At 43.1% G+C, this 21,173-nt stretch overlaps 1 protein-coding gene across 2 annotated transcripts; it reads right to left on the bottom strand.

Moving 5' to 3' along the window:
* Nucleotides 1–2,024: 2,024 nt before the first annotated feature.
* lactbl1b (lactamase, beta-like 1b) lies at nt 2,025–18,271 on the bottom strand. Of its 2 annotated transcripts, XM_031567338.2 has the most exons (8): nt 18,143–18,271; nt 13,337–13,410; nt 10,523–10,673; nt 9,056–9,162; nt 8,162–8,319; nt 4,829–5,076; nt 4,020–4,125; nt 2,025–3,827 (listed from the first exon to the last, which is right to left on the bottom strand). In XM_031567338.2, exons 2-8 carry the CDS (start codon nt 13,403–13,405, stop codon nt 2,849–2,851), a joined length of 1,818 nt encoding a protein of 605 aa, XP_031423198.1. In that variant the 5' UTR covers nt 13,406–13,410; nt 18,143–18,271; the 3' UTR covers nt 2,025–2,848. The 2 variants fall into 2 exon arrangements, with proteins under 2 accessions (XP_031423198.1, XP_031423199.1); XM_031567339.2 differs by lacking the exons at nt 13,337–13,410; nt 18,143–18,271 and adding an exon at nt 11,353–12,307.
* Between the last annotated feature and the right edge of the window lie 2,902 nt (nt 18,272–21,173).

Here is a 21,173-nt window from a genome sequence, read left to right on the forward strand (position 1 = left end):
TGAGTCACTATGACTGACAACTGGCCGTTGATCACCTTATTGGAATTCCTACCACATGTAACACTCTTCTGCTGAATGTCCACGCAAAATGAGATTATTATTTTGTTTTTTGGAGGGTGCATCCATGTGTGTCCAAGGGGTCGAAAGCTTAACTTTACACAGATTGCAGCTATAATCAAAATGAATGTTGAACATGGCAAGGGGAAATAAGAGGGTATTGTTGACATGAAGCAAGACACACGGTTGTAGATAGTCTGTTTAATGAACTGTTTGGAGCACTGTCATCCGTTCTTTTCAGAGGGAATATACAACATTAATTAGATTATGTGTTGGATGTTGATATGTTCATTATGTGGGTGTATAAACTGTTTCATAGGCAACAACCGAATAAGAGTGTGTGTTTTGTGTGTGTAGATGATCCTGCAAACGTTTTGTGGGTCATAATTGGGAGTAAGAAATCATTGACTGCATTGCTTCAAAAGACCTTTCAAAGAGTTACATGGGAAAGACGGTGGGAAGAAATGTACATATGCTTATGGCTAAAGAGCTAGTCATTTAAATGCTAATGATCTATGTATTGTTCCTCGCTCCTTTTTAACCTTCATCCTGTCTTCTGTATGGAGCGAGAGAAAAGCTTTTGATGAGTCTGTTGGTTTTATCTGTGTAGGCTCTGATAGATTGTCCTTCTTTAGTGTTATCATCGCTTCTTTTTTTCATTGGGAGCAAAGGCACCTGCTGATTGAGCCAATTACTTAATGGTTCTCCTGTTGTGTGGGTTGGTTATTGCTTGTTTATCAGTCCCTGACATGTTGTTGTGTGTGTGTGTGTGTGTGTGTGTGTGTGTGTGTGTGTGTGTGTGTGTGTGTGTGTGTGTGTGTGTGTGTGTGTGTGTGTGTGCATAAAGTGTTAGATGAAGGTACACAGTGAGAACAAAACACCCAGGGGCTGGATACAATTGGGTACCCTCCCATAATGAGAAAAACCTGATGATAGACATCGTGAGAGCAATCCACTTTCCATTTGTGTATGTGGCGTTTCTGTGTGTGTCTGTGTCTGTGGGAAAGTGTGCGGCTGAGTGTGTGATGGTGGGTGAATTTGTGGTTCTGTGTGTAGGTGTATGTGCGTTTGCTTGTGTGTATGTGCATTTGTATGTGTGTGTCTGTGACGTATGACAAGGGAACATGACTTTTTTACAGATGCGCCTGACCACAGCCAATCAATTCTGTATTGAATTCTCAGGGGAGATGAGGCTTCCTTCGAACAGATGTGTCTGAAAGCCTAACTGAATACACCACTACTGATGGTGGTTACCATCTAGCTTTGTGTTGTTCGAAACAAAAAGGTGGCTGCTTGAAGCATTTTCGCTGTGTTTGCTGGAAAGTAATTATCATGCCTGTGTGTTTATTGTGAGTCTGTGACAACAAGACTTGGCCACACTTAAACAGTTTAGACTGTTTAAACAGTCCGTTATATCAAAATCACCAAACTATCAGTGGTAATTTGACAAACATTATTTAAATATTGGATTCTATTTCATAACCAGCGAACAAACATTTAACATAACTCTCAAATAAGCTTCTAAGCCTCAACAAACTGCTATCTGTAAGCCAAGCCTAACCTTTACACTAAATAGGGTCTAGCAGTCAGCAAAGGGGTCAACAAATGGTTTGTTGATTGATTATGACGCCCCATCAGCTGGACCACAGATCCCACATCATTCATCCACAGATATAAAAAAGATGATCTTCAGAGGGCATTGGTATCAAAATGATCTGTGCCTGATTTGGACCACAGTTTGTGCACAGCATGTTCTGTATGTGTAAGGGGTTGTTGACGCAGTGCTAAGAGACATGAATGTTTGCCATTTGCCATAAGTCAGTTTTTCACATGACTCAGTCAGCAGAGGTGACTCTGAGCCCAAATGATGAGTCATGCGGTGGGTGCCATAGGCAGTGAATTGATGTGCTGATGTAACTGGCCCTTATCAAAAGACTACAATGGAGAGGGATCAAGGGGCCAAAGCACCAATTTTCTAGAGTTTAGAAAATGGAAGATTAAATGTACATGTTTCACCCATAGCTGTTTTCACGGAATAAAAAAATAAAACCAACATAATTGTTATCAATCTTTAAAAAAGAAAAGAATGTTTCTTTTGTTTCATGACATGAAAATAACAGCAACATCAGAAACAACACCAACAAAAATCAATCAAAAGCAAGGAGCGAGTCTCTATTAGGGGTTCAGTTTGACTTTAGGTGATGGATGCGTTTCAAAACAGCATCTATTAGTCATACTTCCAGGAAGCCCAGATGAAATATGGCGTTTGTTGCTAATAACAGAGGATCCGTCCTGATATAAAACAGGTAAGGGATTTTTTTATGTTCTGGTTTGGTAGTGCATGACACTGCAAGACACAGAGAAAAAAACATCCAGAAGGATTGACACAGGAATGGCATGACAATATACATGTTAAACAGGCCTGAGGTTTGGTCAGCCAAGTGTATAAAAAGGATATCAAATACAGCTCAGCAAAGTTTAAATAAATAAATAAACAAATAGTTAAAGAAGAAGAAGAACGAGAGAATGAGGGAAAGAACAAAAGAGAGCAAGAAAACAGTTCTGTCAATGAAGTGTCACTCAGAGTTGCTCTATTGCAGCCCTTGCACTACTAATTTTGCACAGAATGGTATATGGATATATGTTTGCTTAGAAGGAGTCAGTCCAGCTCATTTCGCTTGCCACCCAACACACAACTTATAACCCATTTAGTAAGCTTTAGCAAGGTAGATGGAAAAGCTGATGGGTCCAATATGGCCACCCCCAAAGTTTTTTGAAAAGAATGTTGGGCTCAGTTGGAGAAAGTCGGTCGGCGGGCTATTCGGACCACGTTATACGTGTTGAGGCCTGGGGCGTCAAAACCGGGAGACAGCCCCCTCTTGTCAAAGACGTAGAAGTTAAAGAGCTGTCCGTCCTGCGCCTCCAGAGACACAGAGGCAGTGCTGACGCGCAGGACGCAGGGGTACTCCTTCTCAAAGACCACCCGAAACACCCGGTCCACTAGGTAGTTCAGCTTAATCGTCCGGTACCGCTCCGGAATCAGGTCTGCAATCTGGGGTCCGAACTGTTGCATGATCAGAACTCCATCCGAGCCGGCTTTGATCTCATAATAGGTGATGTTTCCGTAGGTGAAGAAGCCCACATACGGGCCAGGGTCTGGCGGGGGAACCAGCACCCGTTTGGCTTCCCGGAAAGCCCGCTCCATGGCCGGGATGATGTGGGTGTAGGCCTTGGCCACCACGTCCTGGCTCTGGGGCCTGGTGCCGGCCATCAGAACCACCATGCCCATCTTGAGTCGCGGCACAAGCGAGAAGGTGGCCGAGTAGCCGTCCAGGTCGCCGTCCTTGCGCAGCATCTCGTAGCCGAGCACCTCGTTGACCTCCCAGGGCGTGCCGGTGCGGTTGGCAAAGTAGTCCTTCTCACAGCGGAACAGCGGCGTCAGCATGATCTTCAGCGTGTCGGGCTCCAGGACCTTGCGGTGATAGGCGCCCAGCAGCATCATGGCCATCTTGGCCAGGTCGGCTGCTGTGGAGAACATCTGGCCCGAGGGCCGGTACCATCCCAGGTCATAGAGCGGCGCTGCTTGCCCGTTGCTGTACACTCCCACGGCCATCTGGGTTTGGATCGCGGGTGTGATGTCGAATCCCGTGTCTTCCATGCCCAGGCGGTCCAGGATGTTGTCGTTGATCCATCGCTGGTAGTCTAGACCCAACACCCTCTCTGCCATGATGTGAGCCAGTAAGGAGAAGGCCAGGTTACTGTAATGACACCTGGAGGGAAGAAGACAGTTGAAATGACCTCCTTATGGTCAGATGAAATCATTGAAGGAGAAAAGTAGAGTCAGACAAGTGATTTCCTTTACCACCCAAGGGAATAATTATCCCCTTTGAACTCACTGCACATTGGTAATTGTCCCTGAATTGAATGATATCAATCCAAATCATTCTGAAAGAATAACTCACTTAGTGCCAGGGTCTGCCACGAGGACATCATCTTGCAGTAAATTGATGGCAGATTGGGTTTTCCCCTTCCACAACAGGTTAGTGGCCCGTAGACGCCTTGGAAGACCTGCACATAATATTTGATGAATGAAATGAGAAAGATGATGTTGGAAAGAGAGACAGAGAGAGAGAGAGAGAGGGTGACAAATGGGTAATGGGTCCTCATCAAACATGAAACGACGAGCTCTGTCTGTTCTTGCTGATACTGTGAAATTGGAATTTCAATCTTAAGCTTTAAACCCTTTTTAACCAGCAGTACTGCATGTGTATTAGATCGCCTATGACATTTCACCCATGCCATTTTCTCCACATGATCTTCTCAGGCAATATTAAACCAGCTTTTGTGTTTCATGGCTGCATTCTTGCCTGTGCTGTGGTGCCAATAGCACTCTGGCTCGCTGCGTGGGATCTACAGTGGTTGGAAATGTACACCCACTTCCGGCATTTGTCGTTGCTCTAATTATCAAATTTTTCTGTTATTCTGCTGACATTGAAAAGAAACATACATTTGCACAGAATAGTTGCAGCTGGTCCATGCTCAGTATTGGGCAGTTACTCAGTTGGGAAAAAACCTTGGGAGAAGTGTGTGCACTACTGTGCAAATCTCAGCTTTAGAGAACCCTTTTATTCCCCCCTGCAGGTGTTTATGATTTGATATGTTGTGACACACCCACACATAAAGGTTATACGCCCACACTCACACACACCCACACACAGACATTTGTGCACACACAAACTAAACGACAAGCACACACACACACGCAACTCACCGGAGAGCTGACTGGCCATCCTACGCAGCGTGACAGAGGAGGAGCGGATCTGGACCTCCCCGCTGTCGAGGAAGATCAGGCCGTCTGTCACATACTTAAGCTCTGAATTGGGCGCCCTGCCCAGAGGGTTCTTGATGGTGAAGTTCTCCACATACTTCTCCAGAGGGTCGTCCAGGGAGCCAACCTTACCATCCTCCCACAGCTTGTACAGCATCAGCGTAGGGAAGATCTTGGACAAGCTGGCAATTCTGGTAACACATGCATTAAAAAATGGGTTTGCCCCAAAAGAAAAAGAAAGGAATTATGTGCGTTTGTGTTAACAAAGTTATAACTGTGCTAAATTCAAGACAATATGCAGTAGTACCATATATAAAATTGTTGTGTTTGCGGTCTCCGGTTTCCAGACACTCAGCTGTGATCAGACATGCCTCACCTCAAGTGGAGGGACCATTTTAAAGGGTGGGTTCATGATCATAAATCCAACACCATCCTCCGGTCTGTTTACCCTCATAAGCATCACGGACACAGTGATCAGATTCAGTTCAGTTTTCTTCTCCTCTAATCATATCTTCCTGTTCCATTAAGGTTATTGAACTTTTGTGTTCAAATAACACAAACTCCAAGAAGCATGGAAAACAAACATTTGCTATGTAAAAATCAGCGCATTTGCCATCAAACATGCGCCATCAGCGCATTTGCCATCAAACTCAGTAGACATGAGAGAGAGAGAGAGAGACATACAGACAGAGAGAGAGTGAGGGGGGGAGGGCAGTGGGTAGGGTGAAAGAGAGAGTATGTGTGAGATTAGGGGGGGGGGGGGGTCGCGAAACAAAGATATAAAAGAGAGATGTGGTAAGACAGAGGTGTTGCAGGGTGAAAGAGAGAGAGAGAGAGAGAGAGAGAGATAGAAGGGAATACAAAACAGACAGAGAGCAGAGGGCAGGCCTCGTCTGAGACTTCATCGGCTGGACCACTCTCTCTCATTGTGCCTCCACAATGGTGTGTCCTCAAACTGGGTTTCAACTCCACCTTTGATCAACAGTTTGCTGCCAGTGGTGACGGCGCCACTGACGTCTTTCGTGGAAGCGGCCCGGCTGATGAAAGGGAAATGGAGTGGAAAGGACCCAAGGTGAAATCGAACATGGCCGCCATCTCTGGGCCATCGATCTTCATTGTGAGAGCATTCTTTAGGGCTGGATCAACACACACAATAGCTCATAGGTCTATGCGTTTTTTTTATCTCAGCGGCCCCTAAAAATTGCACAGCATTAATGCAAACGAATGTCAAGGGACTGAGATGAAATAGTCGTCTGGAAGGCGTTGTAATATCCCCATCAGTTTCCCTGCTGTGCTTTACAAGGGCAGAGACTGATTGTTTGGTGCTAAAGGCTTCAAGTTCAGACGCAATGTAAACATGTGAGTCAGCAAACTATATACTGTATCTACTGACAGCAGCTAAAGTCAAGATGGTCCCATGCGTCTTTGAATAAGATTGTGTGTGTGTGTGTGGGAGGGGATGTCTGTAGATAGAGACAGATAGAGAGTGAGGAAGACAGCACTTGTCTGTGCCCCAGTGACTTCTGAACTGTATGTGTCGGCTCTTTTGTACAGACTATTTGACACGGACGGAAACTCACATCAGCATAAGCCGCGCTCACCGAGGATTAGCACCCCACGTGTATAAAGACGATGGAGCTGACCAGGCCATCTGTATTCAAGCAAGGCAACATCAATTGCCACCCTTGATTTCTGCTGTCAGACGCATTGCCAAACAGTGCCTGATCACGTTCGTTCAGTTCACTCACCCGGAAATAATACCAGTCTGCCTTTCACAGTCTAAATGCATGTAACATATACAGTTCCACAGATATAATCTATCATTGCACTGTTTTTCAAGGCTTTGGTCACCATTATTCATATATATATAATTTGGTCAAAGGAATACCTCTGTAATGCCACCGAGTTGCCGTGGTAATACAGCTTAATTTAATTTCAACGGATGTTTTATATGACATGTATATTTATATGAACCCTTAACAATGAGGGTACATCTTACATTTTATATTTTAGTTGTAAACATTTATCAGATGTCTGCTATTGTTATGTTTGCCTACTAATTAAGGTTAATTAAAGTTAATAATATAGTATAGCAACATTTTTCTATGGGCCTATAATGTCATTAGGATTGTAAAGAGATTCAAGAAACTTATTTGTAGATCATCTCCAATCTCTTTTATTCATGTGAATCACCACAAAATGAGTTGCCTGGTCCAATATTGGAGGCTCTATATGTGGTTGTTTCGTTTAAGATTTATTTAACTTATTACTGCACAACAGAAAACTCACAGCTTACAAAAAGCTGACAGTTAAAGTGTAGAAATGAAATAAAACCGAAAAAAGATGACTATAGTACTACTACAGTATGTGTCATCAAACATGTTCAAACATCGAACATATTAACTCATGTATCTCAGTTTTGGGCATCACCTTTGTGAGAATGCAAGTGCTTCTGTTAACAACTGACTTGAGCAATTTTTTAAATATTCATTTCATTTTATTTTTGTTATTTTCTTTTTTACAGCCTTTTTATTACACAGCCTTAGCCCTATGTCTGTCAGTATTTCATTAAGGAATTTGCTTTTGTCTGGCTTTCCCCACCTGAACTTGCATTACACAGACACTGCTTAACGAGCTGCGACACAGCTGATGCACAGCTGACTATGATTTAGAGATCTTGGTGCACTAGTCTGTAATTACCATCACAAGACATGCAATATAACTTCTTCTGGATGTACTACTCCTTCTGCTTCTTTTTATGTTTCAACACTGATTATAGTGCAGCATGTCAAATGTTCACTTCCATTTAGCTCACCAGCAAAATAGAGCAGCCAAGGTTATTCTTTTAAGGTGAAGACAAGCTAACATAGGCATGCTGACAGGTGCACCAGTGGTATCAGGGAAAGCCTGAAATAGACAAACACCATCCAGCTAAAACATATGATCTGAACACCTGCCACCCATAACGTATTGCCTTGAAGCCAAATTCATTATAGCTGTTAAATATTAAAGGTGTTTTCTTTTTCTCCAAGGGGTTATATCTGTATGTTTTAAAAACAACAATAGTACTGTGAAATTTAGTCCATACATCTACCACCTATGTGTTTTAAATGTCTGATGTATGCAGTTATTTCATTGTAATTGCACAGTATCACACTATAATCAATACTTCATGTCAGCTAAGTAAGAAAGGCAAAGAGAACAGGAGAAAACTGTGTCCAAAAATGTGTCCAATTCTGACAGCATATCTCCTGTGCCCTAAATCAGGAAGCATACCTGTAGATTGTGTACTCATTTGGTAGGGTGGAGGTAGGGTCGCTGCCATTCCTCTTGCCAAAATTTCCTGTCCAGAGCACAGTGTCGTTGTAGATGATTATGGCTGACATAGCAGGCAAGCTGATGGGGTTGATGCTTTGACGCAGCAGTGCGTCAACCTGGGGAATGACATTTATTTTTTAGTTATACACAGGAACAGACGTTGAATTCCTTGTGCTATTGGTTGGGGACTTCCCACAGCAGCCAATCCTCTCATTGTCATTTGCAAGTACTCATAGCCAACAACCTAATCTGACCAATACAACAACTTCCCAACGATAGATCCTGAGCAACAGGATACAACAATAACGCACAACTGGCTGGTGACAGCCACAACATGCGTAACATGCATAAAAGGCGTCCTTCACAGTACAACATACAGTACACTGTCTGTAGCACACAACTGCTAAACACAACATGACAATAAACCACTGCATAAAATGCTAAGGAAGAATTGTGCCTTATAAGTTTCTTATTCCCTGTGGGGAATATTGAGGTTTTTGTAAGGGTGTGTTTAGATTTGATTTAAATAAAAAACTACTTTACTACATTTCTTTTACTCTCATGTTATTAGTGCTGAGGTCTTCTAGAATATAATCATACATGCCACTTTTGCCTAAATGATTTTAGTTAGGGGAAGTATACAAAAACATCAAGGCATGTCAGACTACCTAAAAGAGTCCAAGACTCCCAAGTGCTAAGACATTTTTATATGGATCTTATTTATTACCAACAAGATGTATTACAGTGTCATATGCTCCCTCCATGGTCTCATCACAGGGGCATTTTTCTTCCCCCTCGATCCCTGATTGGTTTCTGACCCTGCTGTGATGGATTTTACACACCAGGATTTACCTTCTCCAGCGCCTCTTTCAAAATAGGAATGGGGTGCTCGAGCGTGGCGGGCTCAGGAAAGCGTGGACACATTCGCTCAGCGTTGGCGTTCTTCCCCAGAGCGTCATCTGAGAGAGTGAAAAGAGGGAGAGTCAGTGAGTGATAGACAGACAGAGAGACTCACTCGAAAGGAGCCATTATGCTCATGACGTCTCCTTTCGGTGAAAGACACATGACGAGATCCAAGAGCTAGCGAATGAGATGGAGTGAGACTGATGAAAACAACAGGGAAAGATGTGATATGAGATTCATCAGCTCTTTTGGGAAAACATTCATCATCCAACGGCGCTTTCGTGGCTGCCGCATACATACAGGCTCATTAATTCTGTGCGGCGCGTCTCGTCAAGCTGAACTCTTGACATTGATACGGTTCAAGGAAAGAGCCTGTTACCTCTCTTGAGCAGTCTGTATTTCTCCCGCCTCTATCTTGTCTCTGTCTCACCCCCTCCCTTTATCACACTGTACACTGTACACACCTCACGCCAATTAGCACATAACACTCGTCCTTATACTTTTCACTTCGCTGTGTGATGAAAAAAAAAACCAGTTCCTTTGAAAATCAATGGCAAGAAGAGTTTTTTGTTAGTATTCTGCAGCTATGCAAGACAGTGCATACTGTTACTGGACCGATATAGATTTCCAGCTTAGGCCTCTGACCTGGAACAAACCTCCTAAGCTCACTGAACAGCACCGTGCTACCGACGCTTTTAACTTTCCTACTATCCATCAACAGGGATATCTCAGACATCTAAAACACACTTTATCTCTCGTGGTCATTTCAGGAGAGACTTCAGATAGGCTAATGTGTGCTGACATTAAACATTGGCCTTAAAATCCATGCATTTCACTGGAACATCCATCAGTTCAATTAGAGGGAAAAATAAATAGCCTGCTAAGGTAAAATCCACTGCGCCCTGGGGGGTGGTTGAAGCAGACACCTGGCTGACAGTCAGTGCTTCTCTAAATCCGTTACTCCTCTCTGTTATGCACAGAAACACCCAGCTCACCACAGGGTTTCTTTATGATGTGACATTTCATTTATGTACATGAAAGTGTGGTGTGTGTTTACTGAGAGCAAAAACAATATGCGGGGGAATATATGGGTTTGAAAGGTAAGGCTCTCCATTATCCACCATTGCGGGGCAATACATCAATTCAAAGCCCTTAGCAAGACAGGGGAATGTATGGAACCCAACCTCACTTTGCAATGTCATAATATAATTAAAAAGTTGCTTTGAAGTTGCCTTTTTCCCACAGTACATCAGTACATATACTAGCCGTAGAATAACTTAGCACTGTTTCTAAAACCAAACATAATCCCACTCAGGGTCTCATCAATATATCTATGCAGGTCAAAGTTGAAAGATATCAGGTTACTCATTAATGGCAATCAGACTTGTGGGTGGTCTTTCTCATGTCAAAACGTACCACTGAGTATCTTGGGTAGCTGGTACTGCCAGATGAAGCAAGCAGTCATCACCACAGACAGGAGCAGGAAGAAGACCAGACCCAATTGAGTCCACTTCACCTTCATCTTCTTGGGTTTGGTGAGCCCATCGAGTGCCACCACCGGCGTAGGCTAGAAGGAGAAGAGAAAACACACACTGCGGTTAGCTCCAGGAACCATGGGGTAAAAAGGGGGTAAGTGGGTCATTTTGCTCTCAGTATAACAGGTCCCCTTTGCTGGTCACTCACAGCAGATTACAGTAATAACTCTGTGCGGTGGAGTTTCAGCTAGTTGCAGGTGCCAGGGCTGAATTAGAGAGCGGGTCATTTGTGTCTGACAGGCTCAGAGTTCCCCTGGCAGGTGCGCCACAGCAGACTGTATGAATGATTAGGTGAAGTCTAGGTGAGTGCAGGTGCCTGGAGCGAACTGGAAGGGTGCTAATTTAGGTCTCAGAGCCAGAGGTTCCGCTGGCAGACCCTCCACAGCAGACCACAGCTGTTCTATGTCAGGAGGAAGTAACATTTGTTTTTGCATGGATGCCGAGTTCTCGTACAGACTGATAACATTTACATAACTTACATAACTTTGTCACCTCCAATGTTACTTAAAATAACTCCAGGAAGCCATAATTGACCACGCAGTCACACAGCAAAGAACACTGGATTCAGCAACACAAGCGAAAATGACACTACAGCCAAACACACACACTTCAAGCTTACAGTAAATTAATCCAATTTGTCTAGGCACTCACTGGATACGGCTTTCCTTCTGTGCAAGCACTGACGCTCAATGACCATAACAGTCTACTCACCACATGCACAGTACAGTGAGGAGCTACAGCTGGTGAAATGTGTAAGGTGATGGAAATGGCATGGCCCTCTCTGCTCCCTCTGCGGTGCTATTAGTTCTACCGGGTTCCGGCCCTGCGCTGGTAATCCTGCTCTCCTTAAGTGCTTGTTTCTCCCCGTGTCAGGTGCCAGACCTCGCTGGTGAGAGTGGTGTGGCATCGGCTGTTGGCATTTCACCATCTCCACGCCGACCGTGCCGTAATCCTGGCCATCAGCGGCGCTCCCCTGACAATTCAATTTCCCTCTCCCAGTCGCTCTCTCTCTCTCTCTCTCTCTCTCTCTCTCTCTCTCTCTCTCTCCGTTGACAGCAGCAGGGACCTAGTGACATCATAATCCCACCCAGATTTACCCTGCTAAAACCCATCAAAGAGCAGAGTCTTAATCTTAATCCCGGCGATTCAATTCACTTCACTCCAGTTCCCCCGCCGCTAACTGTAGCCTGGTGCTGCAGCTCCTGAGCTATGGGATGACAACATGGAGTCTCCCTGCCACTGTTTTGGAGATGTGGGATTACAACCAGGGAGCCAAAAAAGACAAAAGAGATTTCCCCGGCTCTGATCGTCATGTAAGGGGAATGTAAGATGGCTGGGGGTATGGAGTGTTAACTCTGTCAGTCGGTGTGTCAGATGTGACGGGTCATCAGAGCAGTCAGATTACATAAAGCATTCACCATCAGATGTACTCCTAAAAACAAAGACTGATCCAAAGACTGAAAATCAAAGACTGATAGCACATCCATCACCTGCTAGTTCAGATTGTCGGACTTGAAAATACCCATTTAAGCACAAATGTACAGTATATAATATTAACAGGCCTATAATACTACAGATAACACAGTACTATAATGTAGTATAATTTATATGTTTGGCACACAAACATATTTGATAAACCTGACACGGCCATTTCCTAGTCTGTCCTGGAACCAATCATGATTCACCTCTATTTCTGCGGTCTCCACTGGCCTTATCTTGCTCGATGATGTTGTGTGCCAGTGGTCAGTCACAGCCTGCTTTTATCGGCGCTTTTCAAAATACAGGTAGGAGCTTAGTCCGTCTGGTCACTAATTGGTCCACTGATGTGAGCCAGGGGCATTTCCCACACAGAGGGATTAGTGTTGGGGCTGGCAGCAGTGGGTAATTCTCATAAGTGAGATGATCAGTGCGTTTACTATAGCAAACATGCAAACACAATCAGCTTTGAGTGAGCAACGCGTTCTGTATTTTTCCCTTTGGGAATCAATAAAGTACTCTATCTATCTATCTATCTATCTATCTATCTATCTATCCATCTATCTATTTATCTACCTATCAATCTACCAATCTATCTTTAGATATATAAAAAAATGTTTTCCTATGATAAATTGCTGGGTGAGATAAACAAAATTGTGCTTTGGTTCATGTAACCGGGGATTATGAAACAAATATTTTTCAAAGTGCAGCAATCTATTAACATTCTGATGTGGTTGATTCAATCCCTGTTGATACAGCTAAAGTTGTTTGGTATTAGGCCCACAGGGAAGCGCAGTATTCCGCTTTGCATTCTAAACTGTGAAACAAAGCAGGAGTTGATCCATGTTATGTAATATCAACAGAATTCGGTGGCAGGTCCATCCACACTACTGTACACATCTGCTCCAAATGTGTCCACTGGTAGAGCCGGCTGCTCACAACACTGTGAATGTGTGAAACATACTTGGGACTGAAATGTATACCTCTCTTTATCTCTCTCTCTTTCTCTGTCTCTCTCAAACACACACACTCTCACACACAAACCCTCTCTCTTGTCCGCATTCCTTCTCTGTCTGTCTCTCTCTCTCACACACACACACACACACACACACACACACACACACACACACACACACACACACACACACACACACACAGACACACACACACACACACACTCTCACACACACACACACGTCATCATAGCACACAGTGTTACCTGAGGCTGGGGCTGGACTCCATCCATTGAGGGGTCTCGTAAGACCTTACTCCCTGGCTTTCCCATCATGGGTCCTGAGGAGGCAACCACAGCTTCATGAAACAATGAACCACAGTGTGCCCAGGTCAATTACACATTCCTCATGTACAAACACTGTTTCATCCACTAGGCTAAATATTTAATGGTAACACCTTACTTGAAACACCCATCATAAAACTTGCATTACTATGTTATAATCCGGTCATCACATCTTGTTGCCTGTCATGATTACTAATACCAGGATATGGCATTTCTATAACATCTTGGTTGCACAGGGCTTATTATGGAGGTTTCAGGTGTTACCTATTTGGTAGCATGTATGTTATTTATGCACAATAAGACCCCAGGTCTATTCTGAGGCTCTGGAGGGTGGCCTTGGAGGTTAGGTCTCATCATTCATTCATTAGTCCAGTTCCGGAACAGATTTTTGGTGTTTTCAGTTCTCCAGTGTTTTTAAGTCACCCTCACTGCCACACATTTCACCACTGAAAATCATGGTGCCTTTGCTCACTGTTTGTATTCAATACTTTATGAAAAGCTGAAACAGTTCATAATATACACCTCTCCAACAACATTAAATAATTATTTACTAATGTACTAACACTAAGTAATTACTAATGTCATGGTAGAAAATAAGGTGGTAATGTATACTGACAGTCAAAATATGTGTTCGCCACATGTCTCATTCACCACTTGGATGTAAATCATGGATGTAAATCTCATACTGTAAAAGCTTGCACAGAATTTGTGAATCAACAAAAACCTTCACTTGTTTGCATTCCACTGCACTTTCCTCTTTTTCTGAAACCGTGTTTACCCAGGGACGGTTGACAGAGCCTCTGCACAAGCACAGGAACAACCTGCTACACTCTATATGTTGTGACACACCCACACAGAAAGGCTATACATCCACATACACACACCCACACACACACACATACACTCAACCGCAACTGCACACATTTGTGTACACATGAACACATGCACACACACAAGCCACAAACAAACACACAGACACACACACACACAAACTAAACCACACACACACACAACAACACACAGACACACACACAGACAAACTAAACCCCACACACACACACAGACAAACTAAATCACACACAGACACAGACAAACTAAACCACACACACACACAACAACACACAGACACACACACAGACAAACTAAACCCCACACACACACAGACAAACTAAATCACACACACACACACACAAACTAAACCACACACACACACAACAACACACAGACACACACACAGACAAACTAAACCCCACACACACACAGACAAACTAAATCACACACACACACAGACAAACTAAACCACACACACACACAACAACACACAGACACACACAGACAAACTAAACCACACACACACACAACAACACACAGACACACACACAGACAAACTAAACCCCACACACACACAGATAAGTGGGACCATCCTGCGAAGCCTCTGGGAGTTTTCCAGAGTTTGATGAGGGAAAGGTAAGTGCTGTACTGTGTCTACTCAGACTGCTGGGCAGGAAACCCCTACAGTCCTATTCATCCTTTCCTTAAAACTTAAAGTTCAAGTTAAACTTAAAGTTCAAGTTAAAGTTAAAGCTAAGGAGGATTCATTTCCCATCAGAACAGTTGTACCCAAACACGCACTGAAGCTGGGCTGGGCCTCTGTGAAGTACAGTTCAGAGCAAAGACGATCAAACTATCAGATCTTCTTTCCACAGTCACCAAAATTAAATCATACAGATTTAATGAACATATTTAAAGAAACCTGTTTTTGATTAAAAACAAAATGTAACTATTTTGAAGTGGCCTTGATTGACCTCAGTCTAGGCTCTGTAGGTTTATTTTTCTTTAGTTTTTTTTTTTTCAAATAAATAAACAGTTAACAAGAACAGATGCAGGTGCATATGGCCAGGCAGAAATTGTACTCTGAACTGTGGTAATAAGGCTACAGAAAGCCTTCTGTTCCATATGTTCAACCTGCAGAAGTTCAAATCTAAGAAATGTGTTATTTGTGCAATCTCAGGCTCCCTTTAATGCCTAAATGCCTCTATAAAAAATATGAAAATAAAATGCCAAAAATGGCATCTCAAAATTGCTACGGCCTGCTCAGTGGGAAGAATTTGGTATTCAAATACGCTTTCATGTCACATCCATGCTTCATTGCCATCAAATCTCAAAACACCCTTACAGTTCTTGCAGCTATTTCTAATGATTTCATTTAGATTGCCTTTGTACCAGCCTCTTTTTAACATGGAACAAAAGGCTCAAAGACCACGGCTCTATGTTGCACTGTTGCAACAGACTGTGTATCATTGGGCCATATCTATTCAACGTCTGGGCCAATGTTATCTGAAACCACTGTTTGCTGCTGCAGCAGTTCATTGAATGGGAAAGATAATCAAAAAACATAGCATAGCGCGTGGTGTCACAGGGTTGTGTGTGCAATGGTAAATGTTTGCTCAATCTGTCAATTCATTGTCATTGGCATTTGCACAGTGCATTACCACATGTGCCTCAGGTAGCTGCCTTTTGTTGCCACTGAATGTTACAAACATTACATCTGTCAGCCTCTGACCGCTCCAATCAAAGAGGCATCAATAATGAAAAGTTCAGTCAACAGAAAAACAGTGTGCTGTTTCTAATGCAGATTTAAATGCGCTTCAGCTCGAGTCTACCAGTGACGGCACCAGAGCTGTTAGAGACGCCACCAGACTGGAAAAGACATCTTTCATGGTGAGATCTTCAAAGCTGAAAAGTCACACACACACACACACACACACACACACACACACACACACACACACACACACACACACACACACACACACACAGTCTTTCAGCTGACTCATCCTCCAATTAATATTTAAGGATAGCATCAGAGTTGCTGGGGCGGCGGGGGAGAGTTTCATGTGAGAAAAGCCAAATCCTGGTTCGAGCTGTTAGCCCTCGTGTTTATTGGGCTGAGGAGGGCAGGCACTGTCTCTGCTCTCATGTTGAATATCTAAATTAGCATTGCCAGGGCTGGTTCTGCTCGGAACAGCAGCTGTAAGCCTCTCATAAGCTAATGTGGTTGTTCTCTCTTTTCTTGGCAAAGCAAGCGTCACAAGTAGCATGTTCAGCATAGAAGAAGGTGTGGCTGAACAGCGCAGATATTTATTAACCTATCAACCTCTAAAGCATTGTTTTATTGCCAATCCAAAGCAGCCTACACACAGATATTGAGATGTAAAGGAAGGGAATAATATGGCTTGCAGGACCAAATGGGAATATGATGAAGTATAGACTTTTTCTCACTACCTGCACAGCATTAGAAGAATGTAATGGATTTACCCACACAACTGACCTTGAGCCATGCTCTTGCTTCCTGTCTTTCAATATGTGTGATGGTGTTCCTGAACTTTGACATCAATCCACTGCTGAATAATTCATTATGTTATTTACCCCCATGGACAGTTTTAAAAACAAAATATGGATATCTTTGATATCCATTCGGTATTTGATATCTTACATTCTCACAACCTCACAGCCTTAAAATATGGATCTCTTGGGCTACTCGGCAATCCCCAAAAAAGGAAAGTCTTTTCGTAACGGCGTAATTGCATCATTTGTAAAAGAAGTTCTGATGAGGCACACATTGATCAGTTGAATAATGCTTTCTGCAGCCAGTGTTTAGACCTCTAAATGTCTCGCTTTCTTGTTTTATTATTTTTCGAAACACATCGCATTTCAATCTTCAGGCATAATTGTGGTTGGGGTGGAGTATGCTTTTCAGATGTTGACTTCTCCAATGGTAAACACAGATAAACAAACCTCAGGTGGGCCAGAAGCTTTTGCTCTGTAAATCCATCACAAACATGGTGACTTGAATGGCGCCGCCTCTGACACCATTCTTGCCTGTTCGTCATGTACCCCGACAGGCACGTGGATTTCCCATGTGATGTTTACTCTTGCGAATATGTTCACCTTGCATTGGCCGTCTTAAGGATGATAAGCTCAACGCGTTATGTACATCTGTTCTGACATATCGCCATTCAGTGGCTACTATGATCTTTACGTCACGGTGAGTGTTTCAGTGGAGTGTGTTGTTGTAAAGCATGCTCCAAAATATCTATGTTTTACAGAACTTGACTGTAGCGCTATGCAATGATTGAGCCTGTGTAATATTGCCTCTAGCATCAAACGGCTGAGACTGAAAAACATGCTACGAGCGATGACCCATCATTTTTAGATGCACCGTGAAATTTCTGCTGCCAACAGGATAATTCTGGCCTGCCTCTCTCACTGATCCCTAAAAAGGATGCTTTTTGCATGATCTCTGGAATTACTAAGCAGAACCGACAGAACTACAACACAGGGAGTCAGGGACAGTCATCTTTTTGGCCCAAATCCTTGATGTGCTAAATGATAGGCATCACGCAACACGCAACACGCAACACACAAATGCTTAAGCTGACCCCAATAGCGCACGATGCTGCACTATCTATGAACTGTTGAAAACTATACTAACTAAAATAATTCGACCATTGTCTTTTTTGTCTTTCTAATTCAAATATATAAAAACAAACATAAACTTGGCGACCAATGTGCCGTTGACTATTCAGATAAATGTCAGATAAATATCCTTCATCAGCCTGTTCATTCCATCTGTGAGTTTTGACACACATCCAATTTAGAACCACTCAAAAACGTGCAACTCCCAAGTCTGCACAACTACAAAACCCGCCGTGGGTGCAAACTTACCGGCCGTGTGGGACGGTGAGAGCCGGAGGTGAGTTCGTCCTCCTCCTGGAGACGCGTGTGCCGAGGGTCTGCCGCTCCTCCTCTCTGTGCAGGCACTCGGCGCGAGGAGCCGACAGATGTTGTGATCATAGCCAGAGTTAATTCCGCCTGGTACCAGGCCCAGGATTCGGGATTATCTACAGCAGCCATCATCAACATCTGCCAGCGCAGGGAAATGGACGCCCCCACAAGAGGAAAAGATAGTAGTGTGTGTATGGTGTATGATTGTATGTGTGTGTGTGTTTCAGAAAGTGAGAGCGAGATAGAGAGAGAGAGAGATTGATGGTATGCACATCCATGTGTGTGTCAATCTGTCCAGGCCAAAAGTTCAGACAAGTTTTACAGAGATAGAAAATTTGGGTGGTCCTGATTTAAGCCCTTGAAGAGACATTACCTGTGTTGCACATTCAAAACATCTTATACAAAACATGTGATCTGTGATGCGCCCAAAATAAAAGATTTACTTTCACTCATTTTCCCCCCCCATTAATCCAGTTTCACAGTTTGTCTTTCAAGTTAGTCACATTCAAAGCTTGTGCATGAGTCCATACAGGACTTCAATTATCAAAACTATTAGGGAAGGCACACAAATAACATCATCCCTTGAATACTGATAGAATACCGCTTGGCTTTCTCCAGTCCCTGCCATCCATTTTGTATTTTTCTACATGTAGGCTTTATTACCTCTGCAGACTGTTACTGTACAGTGAGACACGATGACAGACAGCCACAACACGAGCAGGAGGGCAGACAGCAGTCTAACCTTTGATACACCAAATACGCTCATCATATTCATTGTCTGACCTACATTCGGGCTCATTTTCATTTTCATCAGGACAAATGAAAAATATAGCCATCTGCCTGATGTCAAAAATGAATAAAATATTTTAAACTTGCCAGATCAGACTGCATCTCAGAAATGTAAACATCAGCTGCCGTGACTGATACGCTTTCTCCTGCCAATGACCAATCTTAATGGCCCATCGAATGACCACAATAATTGTTTCAGTTTAGTTGTTTGAGTCTTTCTTATGTCTCGTGTATCTCTGCCGTCGCATGTGCGAATGTGAATATGCAAATTGAAAAAAAAATCTCTGTTAATGAGATTAAAGCCATTATCTCACTCACATCTGCTGTCACACACTGATCATCATATTACCATCAGACTCTTATCTAACAGCCATTTAATTACATGGTCTAGTTACAATTCAACATATTTAAGGCTCTGCTTTGTCATGACTGGAATACGTTGTCAAACATGGCCTCCTGGGATGGAATTACAAGATGGCCATAGTTTAAATTACAACGATAATGACGAAGGAATTGAAAAAGAGTAATTTGGTGGAGGCTGAATAAATCTGAGTAGCTACACATGTAATGGTACAGAGAGAGAGAAAGAGCGAGAGAGAGAGAGAGAGCGAGAGAGAGAGCGAGAGAGAGAGAGAGAGGTAGTCAAGTAGACACGTGATTAAGTAGAGAGAGAGAGACAGAAAGCGAGATAGTGAGTTGGCAAAAATCTCTTACATGGTTGTCCTGACTGTAGTCAATCACAGTAGATATGATCTTTAAGGAGGATAGGAATATGCAAATCATTGTGTGTCTGGCACATCTAGAGGGTCACAGATATGAATCCACTGGACTAAATGTGAGCATGTGCTTTGAAATGAGAAGAAATTAGAGTTTTTGAGAGCGAATTGTGGATTCTGACGTCATCAGCTCCAAACTCATCTTCATTATTCAAGCATCTATGGCATTTATGGCAATATTCATCACTGCATGCGCAATGCAGGGTTGATTTATGATAACTAACAACCGCCATCACATTTCATTAGATGGGGCACCTGTCAGACTTGAAAAATGAACTGTTTGATGGGTTCTCAATGTTTAAAGCAATCAGCTGCCAACAGTTAAACCAAAACAGTTTTGTCCTCCTTCTGGGCTGTGAGTTAATCCGCCACTCTTAGCTCAGCCTCTCCTCGGAGCTAGATTCTAAAAAGCCATATGCCCACCGCAGCTATGCTGTCACTCCACAGGCTTTGAGTAAACATCTTTATCCAAGCTAATTCAACATTGATTTATACCAGTTTTTAAGGAGGGTTCTATTATACTTTTCCATTGCCCCCCCGCCCCCCCTTCCTTAAGTGTGTTGTATACCTTTTTGACACAAACCCATAACGCAATCCTTATTTCCTGCCAATCAGAGCACACTGGGCTCATCAAGGGGCAGAGGTGGCTTAAAGTCACAAGAGCTTTAACAGAACTTTTCAGAAAAAGGGGTGAATAAAGAATTTTACATTTAAACATTGAACATTGAAAATGAGAAAAACAGGTCCTCTATTCCCTGTTGCAGTGTTGTTTGGGATTCGTTTAGGGGTGCGTATCCCACAATCATTTCAGAACCGAGTTTAACGACAGAGAAGCTATCATTTTGAACACTCCCTCTCTTAGTCACCACAGGGGTTGTATACAAGCCGGCAAAATCAGGAACAGACTGAGAGAGCAATTCAATTATGTCTCGTAATCATCAACAACTTCATGGGGGCAAAAACAATGTCTATGTGCCCTTTTATGAGCGTATTAAACAGGTTAATCAGAGAAAATTGCAAATGAGCTAATTATTATCATAATTAATTAATGACTTGTGACCGTGTGAGTTGTCACTGAGGACCGTTCTGCACGTGCTTGTGTTACTTCTCTACCCAGGCATGACAGGGGCACGGAGGAACAGACAGCGATTTGCTTTTGATGGTTTGTGTTTTTCTTTTATTCAGTCAGAGACATCTGTCGAAAAGGGTCACACACACACGCACACACACACACACACACACACACACACACACACACACACACACACACACACACGTGAGCACGCACACATACAAAGAGGATCTGTCAAGATTAAGGCCAAACAAAAGGATTGTTTTTTCTTCCCTGTAGCCTCACAGGTATGTCCAGGGAAGAACCAAATTTAGGAGGTAAAAATACAAACACA

Source organism: Clupea harengus, chromosome 5 (genome assembly GCF_900700415.2).
Source record: "Clupea harengus chromosome 5, Ch_v2.0.2, whole genome shotgun sequence".
Classification (NCBI taxonomy): Eukaryota; Metazoa; Chordata; class Actinopteri; order Clupeiformes; family Clupeidae; genus Clupea; species Clupea harengus.

What these genes read in the sequence shown, in the direction of transcription:
- lactbl1b (XM_031567338.2), bottom strand. Translation starts at nt 13,405, where the DNA reads ATGATGGGAAAGCCAGGGAGTAAGGTCTTACGAGACCCCTCAATGGAT. An exon ending in TGAAAGAGGCGCTGGAGAAG is followed by an intron (nt 8,320 to 9,055) that starts GTAAATCCTGGT and finishes GTCATTCCCCAG; the next exon opens with GTTGACGCACTGCTGCGTCA. An exon ending in GATGGCCAGTCAGCTCTCCG is followed by an intron (nt 4,126 to 4,828) that starts GTGAGTTGCGTG and finishes TATTATGTGCAG; the next exon opens with GTCTTCCAAGGCGTCTACGG.